The following is an 18,825-nucleotide window of genomic DNA, read 5'->3' on the forward strand; positions in this document are numbered from 1 at the left end:
CCCTCCTTGGATCTCTGTATATAGATTCTTGAGGTTACAATAGGTGTATCCTACTTCATGGTTTCTCTCTTTCTCCCAAAAGTCTACATGGGCAACGTAGTGTTCTGTCTGAGATTTCTTACTCTGAGAGGTCACTAGGCCAGGGAAATGGGATGTTGAAAGGATTACCTAGACTCTTTAGACTGACTTGTCTCAAAAGTGCTATGGAGCTGAGACTTCTAACTTGACTATCTATTTTAAGAATTTCTGAATTGACGTAGACATGGCTAGTTGCCTTTCCTATTTCTGTTGAAAAGCAATTACTGACTTTTTTTTATAAAAAGGAAACCATGAGGTAGAGCATTGACTGGATGTAAATGAAGACAGCTACTATTCTGAATGCTGAATAAAGGCGATGTAATATGAAGTAATAAAGACAATGTAATACGAAGTCATAGTCAACTAGAGCTTGTTAATGATCTGATTACCATACCCTACTGAACTACTGCGTTTGTAATAGTGTGTTAAGGTACTCTGTTGTTAAATGCATGTCAGTGATCGTGTTCCACCTTTTTTTCCAGAAATGTTATGAACAAAAACAGTACAAAAATGGACTCAAGTTCTGCAAGATGATCCTCTCTAACCCGAAATTTGCTGAACATGGAGGTAATTGCAGACTTAAAAGATTTGTTTTTTCTCTTGTTGTGAGTTTAAGTGTATGATCAGTCTGTTCCATGCTATTGAGAAAGGAGCCTGTTACTGAGAATGATTCTGGCCTCATGACTGAATAATTACTCTGGGTTTTCAGTCTTTGTGCATTTAGACCAAGTTTCCACCCTAGCTCAGTCAAACTCCTGTGCAGTGGAATGAAGAAGATCAAAGTATATGGTGGAAGCACACTTCAGTGAAGCTTCCAAGTAAGTTGCCTTTCTAGGTTTCTGGGTCAGAATGCTAGTGTGGGGTTTTCTTACATTCCTATTTAATAGCAAGCCAAATCTTTTTTGAATATTACTTGAAGGTATTCTGCTGAAGAGTTAAAAAATCTTGTGTTTTTTGTGAAGTTCATACTCTGAATTTTCAGTGCTGCATACTAAATTGGTACTTATAAGGAGCAAAGTTAAGTGTAATAGTGTTGCTGCTAAAGACAGAATCTGGAGATCCTGTTGTGATAAATATTGCAAGAAACAGGACAGCAAAATGTTGCTTCTATTTACATCTGTCAGAACTTAATCCTCAGTAAGATACTCTAGTCTTACTGTATTACAGGGTTTCTATTGCATGGCTCAGCCAGTCTTTCCTTCTGATACAGTGATTTTTTTTTCTTGGTTGTCTGCTGTTGAAATGACCTAACACTGAGTGTGCATGTACTGTCATTAAAATTATTTTCCTGTTTGACGTTGTCAAATCTTGGCAAAATGGTCTCAACAAATCCTTTTCATGATTCCATCAGTGTCTACTTTTTTTTCGTTGTCTTCATTACTTCCCTAGAGATAAAAGTACAGTTTTCTTGTTGCTTCAGAGCTGGAGTGGCTTGTCCAGCTCTGACCTAATGAGTTTGTCTACTAGCACTTGTGGTTTTATAACATCTCAGTATATGTTTCTGTCTTTCCTGCTCTTGCTGCCTCTTAAACTTTTCCAGGACAACTAGCTGCCTTGGCAGTCCACATACTACTTGGGCTCTGAGCCACTAATGGCTTTGAAGCTTGGGAGCAAAGCCTGGAACGAACAGCTGAAGCAGAACTAAGCTGATGAAATGATCTGATGGGAAGCTGCAGTTGTCACACTTAGCTTCAGAGACAAGGAATTTGAAAAATTTAGTGAGAAGGTGGCAAACAGATGGATTGCTGTGGCTGGACAGTTATCTCCCTGGTGTGGGAAGGTAGGAGTAGCTTGCCGTCCTTCCCACAGTAGGGATATTCTTTTTCAAGCTTCCTGATATTATTGGGAAGGTATTGTTTTAGCTTTCTCTCATCTTAGTGTGAATATAGGTCAGTTTAAAACCAAAATAAATACCTTCACTGATTTTTGGGTCATCACTCACGTTATGTGTACTGTTACAGAAAACAGTGTTAAACAAGTCTATCAATGAAACTTCAAACTGTGATGAGCTGTTGTCATTAATACTGGGGAAAAGATTGCAATGGAAGGAGAACCAGAGTACAAGGATGAAAAAGTGACTAATCTTCTGGCAGGGGCCAAAACAAAGTGGTCTCTTTTTTTAGCAAAAAAAACTGAAACGCAAATCTGGAACAGCTTTCAGGCATAGTGCATGCATTACATGCAACTTGTTTCCCACAGTGGTACTTGAAGCATGGGGGAAGAGAGGGAGCAATAGTCATACCGAACATATTGTTTGAAGTCTTGTGCTTCTCAATGTTGGTTAAAATGCTGCTACTTTGAGAAAGTCTTTTACTCCCAAAATACTGTAGCAGGAAATATGCTGCTCAACTAATGCTTTGTAAGCAACCTGTAGTAGTGGAGCTCTGTGACAGATTTGTTTCTTACGGTATGACACAACCTAATGAATTTCTTTTCTTGTTGTGCCTACCTGGAACTTTAACACACATTGAAGCTCTCTAAAATTGCTTTAGCTTATTTTTAACTCCCTTTAAAGCCAATTAAATGTAGTTTTTAATTAATAGTTTGTGTTGTCTGTGTTCACATCTGTATTATGTTCTGCAGTGGTCTTTTTAAGATCAATTTCAAGAAAGGAAATGTTTCCATATAACAGTCTTCAGCTGTGCTAGGCTGCTATCCTGATCTAAATTTATCATTTAATGGGGAATGTTACTGTGTAACAACTTCAAAGGATATCTGCACTGTGAAACTGGCATACGGGAAGTCAGAAACATAAGTATATGGTATTTCTTACAGAGACACTCGCGATGAAAGGACTGACCTTGAACTGCTTAGGGAAGAAGGAAGAAGCATATGAATTTGTTCGTAAAGGACTTCGTAATGATGTGAAGAGTCATGTCTGTATCCTTTGTAATACAAAACCTGATATTTCTGCTATGAGTCCTCACTTCTGCAAGTATGAGTTGTTGCTACATCAGTCCATACTTTTGAAGTACATAATGTAGTCTGTATAAAAAAATCTAAAATAGGGTGGCTACAGTGAATATTAATTGATAATCAAATATTTGAAATAAGATTTTTGTTTTCCTTTGTATAGTTTTGCAGAATCTTTAAGAAAAATGTTTTTTTTACATTTATCTCTTAGGAAAATACTATCTATAATTACTTCCTGTGGAGAAATAGGTACAGCTTGTAAAATCTGGTCTCTTCTGAAGTTTTCATCTCTCTTAAAAAGATATAAGAAGTCTGGTCTAGAGGTGCTCTGAAAATATCTGTTTTGCCACTAAATTTTAGATAATGGTTTAAGTTTATTGGCTTGACGACAACTACTCTATTCTAAGCTTGTCTTCCAAAAGTTTTTACCTGTGACATACTTAACAGCTACCCAAGAGCTTCGGGAGTAGCTGTGTTCTGTTTAAGCCACAGATAGGAGGCTACTGCATGTTTGCACACCATGCCTTACTTGTTCTGTATGCATTTGAGTTGCATGTTAAGGGGCAAATTTCCAATTAATTATTTGGTTTTAATGTTAAAAGAAAAATCTTCCTTTAGTTAATCACAGGAAATGCTTTTTGATGGCCATCTAGTTAAGGCAAAGGGATGGCTGTTTACATCATTCGGTGGATAAGTAATTGGATGGATGGTCGCACTGGACCACTCGGTGGATAAGGAATTGGCTGGATGGTCGCACTCAAAGAGTTGTGGTCAACAGTTCAATGTCCACGTGGAGGCCTGTGACGAGTGGTGTTCCTCAGGGGTCGGTACTGGGACCAGTGCTATTTAACATCTTTGTTGGAGACATGGACAGTGGGATCGAGTGCACCTTCAGCAAGTTTGCAGATGACACCAAGTTGTGTGGTGGTGTGGACATGCTGGAGGGAAGGGATGCCATCCAGAGGGACCTTGACAGGCTGAAGAGGTGGGCCTGTGAGAACCTCATGAAGTTCCATAAGGCCAAGTGCAAGGTCCTGCATGTGGGTCGGGGCAATCCCAAGCACAAGTACAGGCTGGGTGGAGAATGGATTGAGAGCAGCCCTGAGGAAAAGGGCTTGGGAGTGCTGGTGGATGAGAAACTCAACATGAGCCGGCAATGTGCGCTGGCAGCCCAGAAAGCAAATCGTATCCTGAGCTGTATCAAAAGGAGCGTGGCCAGCAGGTCGAGGGAAGTGATTCTGCCCCTCTACTCAGCTCTCGTGAGACCCCATCTGGAATACTGTGTTCAGCTCTGGAGTCCCCAGCACAAGAAGGACATGGAACTACTGGAGTGAGTCCAGAGGAGGGCCATGAAGATGATCAGAGGGCTGGAGCACCTCTCCCATGAAGACAGGCTGAGAGAGTTGGGGCTGTTCAGCCTGGAGAAGAGAAGGCTTCGGGGTGTTCTTATAGCAGCTTTCCAGTACTTAAAGGGGACCTACAGGAAAGCTGGAGAGGGACTTTTTATAAGGGCGTGTAGTGAATAGGACAAGGGGCAATGGATTTAAACTGAAAGAGGGCAGATTTAGGTTAGATATAAGGAAGAAATTTTTTACATTGAGGGTGGTGAGGCACCGGAACTGGTTTCCCAGAGAAGTTGTGGCTGCCCCATCCCTGGCAGTGTTCAAGGCCAGGTTGGATGAGGCTTTGGGCAACCTGGTGTAGTGGAGGATTTCTCTGCCCATGGCAGGGGGGTTGGAACTAGATGATCTTTAAGATCCCTTCCAACCCTAACCATTCTATGATTCTATATGAACTGTCCAGGGAGCTTGAAGTTGGGGAAAAAAACTTCTAAGTGTATGGAGGTTATTACAGTTACTAGAGGTATGCCATAGAACAATCAAAGATAATTTGTACCACCTTGATCTTAAAAGCTGAACACCTAAGGAATACCAAAGCAACTTCAATCTATGTGTAAGAAATCTCATGCCTTAAATCCAGAGTAGGATTTATCAGCATCACTAATTCTTGACTGCAGTTCATTCTGGCTCTTAAAACTGTCTAGAAGACTGCTCTACAAGTGCTAGAATGATTTGTACTTTTTCAGATATAATTTGGGGGGTGGGGTGGTCAAAGGGACTCTCTTCCTGGACAAATTTTTTTAAAAAAGTAATTTTTTTTGTTCTTGAGTTTCAGTGGATTTTATCACTGTTTTACTGATTTGTTAAATATGCCTTACCTTAAGAAGACTACAAGTATTTTTGTTTTCTGAATTCAGAGAAAGTGTAAACTCATCTGAATCGTATTGGGCACAAATGTTTCTTTTTTTAAGCTGCATTCATAGAACCAGCTCTGACAAAGCAGTAAGTTCCAACTTTTTGCATTGAAGTGTATTGTTACAGCTCTGCAGAGAATCCCCTAGAGTAATCTGTCTGTGCAGAGTTACTTCTCCAGTGAGTGCAATCTGTTTGATACTGAATTAATTCCAAACTAGTCATCAGGTTTGTCTCAGTACTTTTGATTGTCATCACTTGGTAAATTCTAAAGAAATAGCAAACCTCTTTTACAATTACCATACTATAAGTGTACCTGATGTACTATCATACTGTCACTACCCAAATATCTGAATCTTTCCTGGGGGGAGGGGGGCTTCAGTACATTGGGAGAGTCAAGACTATTTTAGCCTATGAGAAACTGAGATCTGAGGCTGAGCTTTCTGATAAAGGGTTCTTCATTTGCAAAAGCTTGTGACCAGTCATGAAGTTCTGATGAAAACTTGAAGGCCTGTTGATCCTCAGTACTACCCAAGCAGAGCTTGGGAGGTTCTCTAAAATAATGTTTGCATTTCCTGTTTTATGTGAGCTTAATGCTTGTCTTTTGGTTTAAAGGGAGAGGCAGAGGGTAGCCACTAAAGTTGTCTCATTCCAGTGACTCAAGGAGGTGCAATACATCTGTGTTTTTATTTTCTTGTTGTAATATTTGAAGGTGCTTTTGGTGTATTTGGTCATCTGTGCTTTTTAGAAAGCACTGGGTAGAGGGTATTTAAAATACAGCTGGTCACTTGTGTTCTGACTTGTTTAAGGAGGAGTAGAAGACTTCAGTTCTTCTGCAGTTGTCTAGATTGAGATTTAGGGGAAAATGGCTGCTGTGGAATTGTTTAGAAATCCAGAAATTTTCTGGTCAAGCTACAAATGAATTCTGACCTATTTTTGGATATAACTTGAGTAATGATCTGGTCAGACCCCTACACTTTTTTCATGAATAAATGCTGCAGATAGTAGCATGTTACACTCAGGACTCTGTAGGAACGCATGCGAGACTGCCCAGAGCTGTCTACTGTAATAAGTTAGTGGCACTGTGCTTTATTAGCTTGTATCAGCTGTTAAAATCTTTTATGCTTAGTCTTGACCACTGCACACACTTCTGAATGATTGATGCTTTTCTTTATTTGATTGCTTAGTGAAGAGTATGATTTATGAAAGACTAAGCCAGACTACCAGTTGAATCCAGGAATGGTAATGAAGCCTGATAAATTACTAAAAGCATCATCTTAGTCTAAGTGCACTGTTAAAGTGCACATAAATTTTTTGGACTGAATTGTCTTGCTCTAGGCGAGAATCTAAAATATCAGTAGTTCTGTGACAGGTATTTGAAGATGCTACGTTTAACTTTGATCTGTGTCCTGAATACCTGGTCTCAAACAGACAAGGCAGGATTTATAGAAAGAAATAGCAGTATTAGACCAACTGCTGTACCTGTATCCAAAAGAGTTTCTTCCCTCTTTTCCCATTTAGTCTTAAATAATCGCAGCAGCAATAGCAGCTCTCCTAGCAGTCTCAGCGATGCATATGGAGTTTTCATGTGCTTCAGCTGGCTGAAATTAATTTGGTATTCCTGCAGAAATACAAAACAGGATCTCTTGCTTGTGTATTAGAAGTTTCCTTCAGACTATTAATTCTCACAAGTCTTTTCACTTGACTGAAGTCTTACATCTTTTATTCTTGATAATTACAAGCCTGCTTTATATCTTCATATCTAGAACTTATTTTCTAAGAAAGAGGGAGCTTACAGTTCTGTTTCTTTGATTAATTTGACCAGGTTAACACACTGAGTTTTTATATGCTTTCTCAACTTCGTGAGATGCAAAGTTTAGAAATGATTGTATCTTTGGAGGGAACAGTTGCTTCTCATTAAATTCAATAACATAAGATCTGTTAAATATTTTGGTTGTTAGCACTGTGAATTATTTGTGCTGTCTTAATTGAAAGCAGGTGAAGGATGCATGTACCTCTCCCCAAGATTTGCTGTGTCCTGCTGCTTCAGGGGCACATGGGAGAGCTTCTTGAGAGAAGTTTTGAGCCACTTTTAAGTTGAAAATCAAAGTAAGTTCAGATTTACTGCTGTGGAAGATGTTGCCTCAATGAATTACTAGTAATGTGGAATAGCAAAAGGTAGATCATGTCAAGTAATCTTTCTTTTAATACGTCTTTTGGAGAGTGTTATAAACACACATAGTGTAATGTGTTGCTGTGACATATATTGGTTTCATGCTTTAAGTTCAGAACCTTTCCAGGATAAAGGATGCTTGTGAGAGAAAAATCTATTTAATTGACATGGTGCTGATGGAAATCTGAGATGCTGAGAACGTGACAAAGATTTTTGACGCGCGGAGATGCTAAGATTTCCTTTTGTTAACGAATGAAGTGTAGCTCTGTGTTTATCCCCTGTTGTAAAATCTGGAGACTAATTTGAGGTTGCAGATATGCAAGTGAGGAAAAGTAAAACTTCTGCACCAACTGTATTGTTAGAATGAGACACTTCTTGGGAGTAATTCCTACTGTAATTACAGTAGTATATTTTAAACAATACATTTTTATCAATAACTTCTGGGTCTTGTGGAGTTTGGATCATTTAGTGTGTATAACCACGTTTTGGTGGGGTTATGAATGTGACAACAGAAACTTTTTAATGGGACTTTGTTGCTTGTTTGGGAGCATTTAATATTTTAAAATGTGTCAGTAGAGCCTGGCTGCAGTAATCAAACTGATTACTGATCTTCAAGGAAGATGTCAAGTAGCATGGCCTGTATCTGTAATGCAAATGCTCTGCAGTTATTTTGTGAAAATTGTGAATGTATCTTCCTTAACATGCATTAGGTTGGCACGTGTATGGTCTTTTGCAACGTTCTGATAAGAAATACGATGAAGCCATCAAGTGTTACCGGAATGCACTCAAACTAGATAAAGATAATCTACAGATCTTGAGAGATCTCTCTCTGTTGCAGATTCAGATGAGGGATTTAGAAGGATATAGAGTAAGTATTCTCTTTGATTTCTCATTTATTGTTGTTAGCATTCTCTTGTTATTCTGTTCCATTATTAAGTCTTTTATTGGTAGTAATTCTGTTGTTGCTTGTTTTAAGCTCTTGTTTAGGAAAGCATGAAAACATATTGCAGCAGAGCTCCATATAATGTTGAGACCAGAGCTAGAAGTACAGTTATTCTGTACAATTTGACTTGAACTAGAGTTTTACTAGGTGGCCCACAACTTGTTTTTCACTAAAATAGAGAAAATAAAGATAAGACTTAAAACTTAGCAAGTAGGAGTATTTACTGCACTATTGCAAAGTACTGCACATGGTATTTTGTGTGTAGGTACTGAAGGTGTTTTTTGTGAGAAATAAACTATTGTGTTTTTCAAGTATGTGGGAAACTTGCCCAATGGTGACTGATTTCTTGAATCTCAATAATGATTTTATCATAAATAAAGCCTTAAAATCTATTCAAAAACAGAGTTAGCGGATTCAAAATGGCGGAACTGATTTGGCGGTGAAAAGGAAGGGTCCTGCTCCTCTTCCATCCTCTGTTTTGTGTGAAGCAGGGGACTGGATTGAGGGCTTCAGCATTAGTTGGTATCCTTAACTGAGGATGTTGAATTTGCTAATGCAAGAAAAGGGAATAAGTGACTTGGGGATATGATTTGACTGAAGAACGGGGTCCAAGAAGTACGACAGCAGTGTGAGGACCTCGTGCCTGAGCATGAGGAGTAGAACTGCTCTTTTAGTGGTGGTGAGCTCATGCTTTCTAATGGGAACTTCTCTCTGAGTTTTCAAAGCTCTATCTTTGGAAATAATTTAGACCCTTAAGAGGTACTCTTGAAAATGACACCTTTTGTGTCTCAACAAATGGATTTTATGCTTTGTGCCATGACTCCTATATTTAGAACGTAGGTCCCAGATTTATGAGATGGAAACATACTGCTTTTTTGCCATGCTGTTAAAATTTCAAAAAATGCCTTGGGCTTTTAAAAGATCTCTTAAAATATTAGCCATGCTGGTGGAAAATCATGATAAAGGTGTAGTAACTCTTCTTTAACATCTGTTACTTTGAAATTGTTTTTACTGAAGGAGACAAGATACCAGCTACTTCAGCTGCGCCCCACACAACGGGCTTCCTGGATTGGATATGCCATTGCATACCACTTACTAAAAGATTATGACATGGCCTTAAAACTGCTTGAAGAGTTTAGGAAAACCCAACAGGTAAGACTTTCTATTGTGGAAAGAGAATGCTTTCTGTATGAGAGACAGAATCTGAGGAATTACATCGTCATAATTCAGAATAACTAATTAGGAACCAGTTAAGAATTCAGAAGAAATTTGTTACTTGTAGAGCTTTCTGTTTTGAACAGAAAGATTTCCAGGAGCTTAGCAACTGTTTCAAATTACACAATGCTTTTTTTTCCTCCCCCTCACAAAAGACTGTTAGGGTTGAGAATATAAGGGTAGACTGATGCAGAGTAACTCAGTAACTCAATGTTTGAGACTTGTAGCCAAAGAAACCCTGTGATGATTCTGTCCCTTTACAGTAATACAACTTCAGAAAATACTGTGTAGTGTTGGGTGTGCTCATTTGCCTTTTCCCCTGCTGTAGCCTGAATGCCGTTACATCTTGGCAAAGAATGTGAAGAGAAACTTTCATTACTTTGTATGCATCTGTATATATTGCACTTAAAATCAGTGCTTTATGTCAAAGTAACATGAAAGCATAGCTGAAAATTCTTTTTTTGAGAAGATTTGGTGTTTCTGAAACTTGTTGGAGTAAAGTGCTAAAATTGCTGAGTATGACCTTTTTTGAGAGAAACTATTCCCTTTCCCAATTCTGTTACTGGTAATATAGAACTATAAAGTCTGAATTAACAGAACAGAGTGGATATATTGATCGTTCTGTAACATGGAAAAAAACCCACATTTATAGATGCATTCAGCATGAGGCATACTGGAAGTATGTGTGAATACAACCTGACCTATAGATTGTGATTTTTTTTTTTTAGTAAAATTCATAATCATAGAATGGCTTGGATTGGAAAGGACCTTAAAAATCATCTAGTTTCAAACCGCTGCCATGGGCAGGGCCACCTTCAACTAGGCTAGGGTGCTTGCATCCTTTCTGAGATAACTGCATTTGAGATATTACACAGCCAGAATGGGACTAACAGTAAGAAAGGAAATTAATAATCACTAGGAGGGACCAATGTTTGTGTTTTGATCATGTATTGTGATCAAACAAAGGATGTTGCAAGCCAGGTGTATATAACTTGATGTTTCAAAAGAGCTGTAACTTCAGTGTTGGAATAAAAACTGAAAAAAAATAAGTTTCAGTGAAAGTTAGGTCATCTTTTATGAGCATTTGACAGCCAAAAAGTCATGCTTCTTGAATGAGTCAGCAGAGCCCAATCTGAGTTCAGTGTCAAAATGACTGTTTGAGTTATAAAGAATATATAAAAGATGGAAAAAACTGCAAATGAGGTGTAAGAAATTGAGGTTCTTTCAAAGACTAAGAGGGTTCAAACAGTGGAATTGGCCCCTTGAAAAGAATGGAAGTGATGCTGCTGATGTTCTTGCCTTTTCTAAAAGGTTGTGTGTAAATATGCTTGTTTGAGAGCAGTCATGATGATACGCTCCTCAATCTAGTGCCTAAGCCAAATTTAAATTCCATTTGCTATAGATGAACATGCTAAATTAGTTGAGTCTGCTATACAGGTTATCACAGTCTTAAATATTGCCCTTAAGCAAAGAAATCCTGAGAAGATCTCAAGCTCTAATTTCCAGTTTTACTAAAAAAATGGCATATTTGGAAAATTTCCTTAAATAGGAAAATGGTTTGTACTTGAACAATGAGCTGTTTAGCTGTTGATGAGCATAATATCAGTCACAGGAAACTGGTGGAAAAACTGGTTAAGCATTAAAGGATGGAAATACACTACAGGTGTTAGACAACATGAGTTCATAGAAAACTAGTTGTGTCAAGCCTTTCCTCTTTTTTTGAGATTGGTAGAGACATTTAAGTGATATATTGTATTTTCTCTCCCAAAACACTAAAAATAAGGATGACCACATTAGTTTAATTTCTCTTGCAAATAATCTTGTGCGTTACTGTGCTAGCTCCCTGAGGAATAACAGGCCGATATAGATCCCCAACAACTGGAAGAGAGAATCAATGTGTTGGGTCCAGAACAGTCAGGAAAGCCCAAGGAAACTTGCAGCTTGGTGATGTGTGGGTTTTTTTGTTGTTTTTGTTTTTGTTCACCACCCTTTGGCTCTTCCGCAATAGTCCCCAGATGTGCTGTTTTTGTGGTCTCTGGATGTTTAACAGAGCCATACTTAAAATAGTTGAGTTCAGGATACTCGTTGATCCTTGAGGAGGTACACTTCTTGCTTACTTCATTTTCCAAATCTCCCCTCTCCTCATCAATAGATGAACTTTCGTGACTAACTTGATAGAATATTGCATGTGACTGTAATAAATAAAAGGATGATGACGTTCAAAGTTTAAAAGGAGGGTTGAAAGACTGAAGGTCTTCCAAATCACCAGTGAGTGGGAATCTTCAACAAACTGATGTTTTCAAGGAGATAATGCCATTTTTTGTCTATCTGTATTAGGCCTGGTACTGTTTATCGTTATTGTTAATGAATAAAGTAGTAAATGTAACGCTATGTAAAATCCTGCTGTCGTAGTAATTGGTAAATAACGGTGATGTAGGGCGATCGTATCCATTTACTTGGATAACTCAGGCAGCTCTGTCCATTCAGATGTGAATTAACACAGCTAAAACCAAGCAGTAAAACTAAGAAAAAGATCGAGGAACTGTCACTTTACTGATTGTAGGTGAGTATCTGAAGATGCAATATTCCAAAATAATGGAGCTAATCTAGCTACAAGCTGTTGCCAAAGCCAGCAGTCTGACTTTTCCTGTGTGCTCCCACTGCTTGCTTGTGCGGCACTGGTTGACTCGTGGAGGGTTGGTTCAGGAAGCCAAAATGACAGAGAAATAATCTCTCTTTTGAAGGATTGATTGGCTGAACTGAACTGTGAGGTGAGAGGGGAAAGAGGAAGGGGAATAATACTGGGAAGTGAACTGCCTTTGTTGATCCAGGCTGCGGTTAGACTGACTTAGCTATTGTAAAATTGTCCCTCGAGGCAGCCTTATGGGTAAAAAGCAAAACACACCCTTATTTCTGAGGAGAAGAAGGGATTTTATCTTTAGAACACTGTTTACTGAGCTATCAAGACTCACTGATGACCCTGTTTATGAAAAGTTAGGAAAGAGAACAACAACGTGGAAAGATAAGACAAGTGGAGAAAATGTTGTCTAGTGAGGGATGAAGATTCTCTTTGTTTACTGTAATCAGAAAAAAACCTAGGTGATTCTAGTACAGTTTAGATACTGGTTTTGGGAGGAATGATATCTAGGAAGATTGCTTAGTGGGGAAAAAATAAAGGAACCAAGTAGTGGAGGAAGCTGAGTAAAAAATTCAAATGATGAATCACTTTTTATCACTGACAGTTTTATTCTAGTGGCTAAGTTATCATTGGAAATGGTGAATTTTCTGTTTCCTAGTGTATCCAGATCAACATTACTGGTCATCTGAAAGCTATAAATTAGCCAGATGTGCAATATTTCAATCAAAAGCAGGTTATGAAGTTGAATGCAGACATCACTGCAGGAAGTGTTTAGCTTGGACAGCACAGGCTATTGTCAAATGATTGAAGAGTCACTTCGGAATTTAAATTTTGGGAACCAAAGTGTAAAACAACTATGCAATTTGTTTTACTGTTGTATGTCCCATTTTTTCCTTTCTTCTTTTCCAGAACAAAATTTTTATTCTTAATTTTTATTTTATTCCTAATTTCTGCATCAGGCCCACAATTACAGATATGGACAGAAAACCTCTGGAGTTTTGGGGGTCTGCTCTTAGGTATGTTTTGGCTGCATCTTGTCACATTCTTTCAGTGACAGTTACGTTAGGGCATCTACAGTTGTAAAGTTGATTCTTTTTTTTTTGGTCCAGGAGAGGAAGAAATTTGTTATGAAAGAGCAGAATTGAGTTCAAGAGAAAGTTGAACACCTCATGTGCAAGAAATCAAAAGTCTTCTGGGGAGTGGGAGGAGTAAAGATGTATCGTGCAGCAATAACGATGTGGAAAAAACTTTTTATAGAATATCTTATTCTTTGTTAGACAATCTGGTTATTCAGATGAAGTACTGAGGTTGTAAGATGCTTGCCTTCCAATGAATTGCACATTTAAATCGCCATTAACATGATGAGATTTCAAAGTCTCTTTAAAAATGAACTTTTCTTAAAACTACTTTTAAAAATGGCTTTTCAAATGGAGCAACAGTAAGCACAGTATCTTTCTGGTGGATTTGCCCTGTGTAAGAGTTCATTTGATTTTTTTTTTTTTGACGCTTCATAATTTCTTTTGTTAGTCTGGCCAAGCCAGAAGAGCTGTGAGAAGATTAATTGATACCTATTTCTTGGCCCTTATATTTTTAAGGGGTTTGGGGATGATCTGTTTCGAAGGCCTAAAACCAATTCATGGTGTGCCAAAAAGCTGTGCTACTTGCGGAATTTAGATATGTGTATTGTATGGAAGGGCAGGATGGCTTTATGGGGGAAGTGAAGGAGAAAGAACCACATTGGTGCTCTGCAGTTACGATTCTGTCGTACTGCAGTAAGGATGAGCAGGAAGATGCGCTTAAACACTTAACCCCTGTTGCATGTGTCAATTCTGTGAAGCAGTTAAAAATGCTTTCCAGGTAACAATGTTTTTTAGTGACTTGCAGTGTTTAATGTGGATAGAAATTGAGCAAAGGTGGAAACGGAAATGGAGCTGCAGATAGAGGACATATATATTAAGAAGTGGGTAGAATTTCATGCTACCTGCCGACTCTTGTATGTGCAAGGTCTAGTCTTGTTACGTTTGCCATAGTAATGTAGCACTTATTTTTCAGCTCAAACTGTTCATTGTCAAATATGCACTTCTTTACAATATTTTATTGAGTTATGCTGTGTTTCAGAACATTTCCATATAAAAGGGTATCTTCCTTCTAAAATTCACTGTACTGTAAAAGCTGCCTCTAAAACTTCAAACATCATGTAAATAGAAATTTTAAATACCATAAAATTGATCTGTGCTTAGGGAAGGGCTGGACGTAGTGGTTTAGGACAAGATTCTTTTAAAACAAATGTTCACTTCAAGCAGTTTAATGTTTTGTGTTTTTTCTTTTTTTCATTGTATTACTTGATCCTTTAAGCAAACAGAGGAAAAGCTTTACTTGGGGAACAGAAAAGTAATAGTAAACTGTTTGGTGACCAGTGTGACTTCAAAGTGTTACTTGCTCAGGAAGAAACAAAATCTGTAGTGTCATGGGAAAGAAAATCATTAACATTTATCAAGCTCAGCTGCTTCTTACCTATTCTTATTAAAATAAAATCATGTTAGACTGTAACTGTCTCTCCTAGAATTTCTATCAAGGCAGTCTGTTTCATGTAGTACTGTTGTATAGATCTGCTGGGCATTGTCTGTGGACTTCTCCATTTGGTATCTGAAATTCTTGCAATTTACTAGTAATTCTAGTAAATTACTAGGTACTAGTAAGTAGCTTCTGTGTATATTTGTGAAGGGCATTTAGTATGAAATAACTGTTATATAACTCAGGCAAGACTTTTCATTGCCTAAATAAACTTCAGGGAGTTATCCCTAGAAATGAATTCTTTCGAATGTCATTCTGTTTCAGTGGCTGATCTGTCACTAGAAGGTAGATGACCCACTAGTTTTACTATAGCCTGTAGACAAAGTCCTAGATGCGCAGCTGGAGCAGAGCTCAAAATAATTATCTGTTGCTTGAAAACACTCTTTGAATGCTTGTGCACTGTACTTTCCGGGGGATTGAAGTGTAGAACAGAGAACACTTGGTTAGAAAGGAATAGTGTGAGCTTTCTGTCTGAAAACTTCTAGTTGTCAAGCTGTGGCTGGTGTTTGGGTGGTTCATTGCTCTTGGAAATAGTTTGATCCAGAATTTTTGCTATGCTGAAAATGAGTATCGTGATATCCCAGTAATCTGCTATGGAACTTAGGTCAAAGTTGTTGTGAAATACAGGAGTCATTCAGAAAAAGATTACAAAGATCACTGCAAGTTTTATTGAATTGTATGAGAGAAGGCAAGGATTCTGTTTTTAATTGGCTTGCCAGAGTGATAGTGAAAAGAGAAATACAGGAGTTCTTTTAAACTGTTCTCTGACAGAGGATATCCTGAATGAATTTAATTTGATTGTAAATAATAGGAATTGTACATTTTGAGTATTTGGATGGGTAAATAAATAGACCTGATATATTCTATAGCCTGAATCTTGTGTTTTGTAATATTATGTACAGTTGAGGTACAGGTAAATGTTAACTAACCTATTGCTTTTTTTCCTCCCAGATTCCTCCTAATAAAATAGATTATGAATATAGTGAACTGATATTATATCAAAATCAAGTGATGAGAGAGGCAGATCTATTTCAGGAGTCTTTAGAACATATAGAGACATATGAAAAGCAAATATGTGATAAATTAATAGTAGAAGAAATCAAAGGTAAGTCTTTCTTCTTCCCTCAGCCTCTTTTGTTCTAAAATTTTGTTATGCCTTTCAGATATGATAGAGCAGTAAAAGAAAAAAACAGTGAAATCTTTAATTGATTTGAAACAATTACTGTAGGGGAAACTGGTAACACCAGACTTAAAATTTTGTGCTCAAGTAACTTACCCTACCAAAGTGGGTGATGGATGCAAGTAGTTTAAGTTGGATTGACACAGGAACAGAGGAGATCTTAGACGTTATTATATTGGTGCATACTAGAGTAGCTTTTTGCAAGTCAGAGCTAGTATAACCGAGTTTTAATCTCATGAAGTACTGTTTGTAGTACAAACACTGATATTTTTTTGACCAAAATATCAAATTCTTGTTTCCTCAAGGTTCCCAATGCACACACTTGTATTAACCTACTTAAGTGAATACTAAAGTTGACTTTTTTTGATTAAAAATAACCCACAGTTGTATTGTGGGTTCGAAGTACTAGCACTGACTTCTGAATATGTGTGGTTAAAGTGTAATAGCCTGTGTTCTTCAGCGGCTCCTTGCTTGTGCAGTTGTGGTGGGTTGACCCTGCCAGCAGGTAAGCTCCATGGAGCTGCTCACTTAATTCCCCCAGCCTCCCTTGTCAGGACAGGAGAGAAAAGAGGAAGAGCAGTAGCAAGAGAACTCATGCATTGAGATAAAGATAGCTTAAGTGAAGGAAAGAGAAAAGGTGGTGGGGGTGGGAAACAACCCAAAACACTGAGATCTCCAAGCGATATAAAGGCAATCAATCACTTGCCACGTCCCACAAGCAGACTGATGCTCAGCTAGTCTCCAGGCAATGGCCACCTGGTGAAACACTCCTTCCTCTCGATTTTTATTACTAAGTATATCACTGTATAGCATGAAATATCCCTTTGGCCAGTTTGGGTCAGCTGTCCAGGTTGTCTCTGTTCCCAGCTTGTTTACTTTTCCCTGCTTGCTGGGTGGAAGAGTGGGGATAAAAAGAGAAAGCCTTGATGCTTTACAAGTACCACTTAGCAGTAGCAAAAACATTGGTGTGTTGTCAGCACTTAGTCACAAATCCTGAAACACACAGCACTGTATGGGCTGCTGTGAAGACAATGAATTCCATGCAAGCCAAATCTGATGGAACAATTTACTTAGTAGCAAACAAGTGTGATTTAACTGGTTAAAAACTGGTTGTTGGTGTGAAAAATACAGGTGTAGTTAAGTAAACAGCCTGGTAAGAAGTGACAGTCATATGCATTGGAGTCCTGGAAGGAAGAGTTGCTTGTTTCTTTGATAATCCCGATAGCTATTTTAAATACTCACATACAGACATTCAAATCATCTTTGTTTTCACAGGTGCTGAATGCTCCAAACTGTTGAGCTTGTATCTGTGGTAGCTTCAAGTAGCACTTTTAATAGTAAATGCCTTTGGAAAAGTAAAGCCTCTTTTTTTTTTTAAGTAGCTACATATGATTAAGCCCAATTTTATGTATCTGGTTTTGTAAACCTAACTCCCAAACCATCAGTATTTTCTCATGTAACTCAGTTCTTTACTGTGTTGTTTTTTAGGAGAGATGTTACTGAAGTTGGGAAGACTGAAAGAAGCTGGCGAAGTATACAGAGAGTTAATTGAGCGTAATGCAGAAAACTGGTATTATTATGAAGGCTTGGAAAAGGCTCTACAACCTAGTAAGTAGATACAAAGATAACACTGAAAATACACACGATATAGGATATATTTAAAACTTCTGTTTCATATGTTACTTGTTTAGGTTAAAAAGCTTTACTTGTCAGAAAATTATGTACCTTCTAATCTTGAATTTAATAAAGTTGTGGCTTTTATCTATTTTAAAAATGCTTATTGAAAAACTTATATGCATGAAAATACCAACAGAAAATCTTTTTCTTGGAGCTAAAGGTGGCATTTGCTAATGTGCTTACATGAAGAACATTTCCTTGCCACACGTGAACTTGGAAAGCAAATTGCAATTCATTCCTGTCAGTAGTTGATTGTCAGACTGCTGTCACACACCACAACATAAAATTGTCATTGTTAAGCTTGTTGAGGTGGTACCTCATGTAGAGAAACACTCAAATATTTATTTCAGATGACCTTTTAAAGATAGGCCATTTGAAAAAAAAAAAAATCTTAAACTGACTATTCTTTCGGAGGAAAAGGTGATAAATGTGGTAAAATCTTTATTATTCTATTGCAGTTCACATTACTGCTCTTCTTTCTTTCCAAGAAAATAGCTGATTTTTTAAAATTACAATATTGCAACAATTTATAATAAGCGTTTTGCAGCAGTAACTTTCCCAAGTGTTTACCTTTACACAGGAATGGTTTCCTTGTATTTTACTGGTTGCTAATTAGTAGAAGTTTTATTGGAGTTATTCTGATGACATCATAAATCATAAACCCACAAGGATATTATTCATAGATATTACAGCTGCATTATATTTCTCAACTAGCTTTCTAGAAGAAAGTTTTACAGTTGGATATCATAAGGTCTGGGAATATGGCTTGTGATTGGGAAATGAAAGTGATTACATTTGTTACATTTCTGTGGAGATTACTGTTGCCCTTTGAATGGTTTCTTAGTGTATCCATAGAGTTGAAGAGCATGATAATTACCTCAGTAAATAAATTGCCCAAGAACTTGATTATTTGGTTTGATAAATATGTTGATGAAAATGTGTAGTTCTTAACAAAGAACCAAACCAGTAGCTTATTTGACATATTAAAATCCTATATAGATTAAAACTGTATTAATTTATAAAACTAATAGTGCTACTTTATTTTTTAGGTGGTCTTAGGACTATTTCCTCCCCCATGGTAAGTTCTGGAGCTCCAACTTGTGACTTTAATTAGGGCTTTTATATGCTTTAGTTCCAATCCAAACATTATTTTAGTATAACTTTCAGAACTCTGTATCTCTT

The 18,825-nt window shown here is 37.6% G+C and overlaps 1 protein-coding gene across 1 annotated transcript in view; it reads left to right on the top strand.

Annotated features, from left to right (window-relative positions):
• Positions 1-18,825, top strand: part of NAA16 (N-alpha-acetyltransferase 16, NatA auxiliary subunit) — a 76,501-nt gene that overhangs the window by 13,987 nt on the left and 43,689 nt on the right. Inside the window, exons 2-7 of the mRNA XM_086620327.1 lie at positions 561-645; positions 2,854-2,958; positions 8,127-8,284; positions 9,377-9,511; positions 15,738-15,891; positions 17,455-17,574. Coding sequence (XP_086476453.1) covers positions 561-645; positions 2,854-2,958; positions 8,127-8,284; positions 9,377-9,511; positions 15,738-15,891; positions 17,455-17,574 — 757 coding nt within the window. The remainder of the gene's footprint in view (positions 1-560; positions 646-2,853; positions 2,959-8,126; positions 8,285-9,376; positions 9,512-15,737; positions 15,892-17,454; positions 17,575-18,825) is intronic.

Source organism: Tauraco erythrolophus, chromosome 1 (genome assembly GCF_009769465.1).
Source record: "Tauraco erythrolophus isolate bTauEry1 chromosome 1, bTauEry1.pri, whole genome shotgun sequence".
Taxonomy (NCBI): Eukaryota; Metazoa; Chordata; class Aves; order Musophagiformes; family Musophagidae; genus Tauraco; species Tauraco erythrolophus.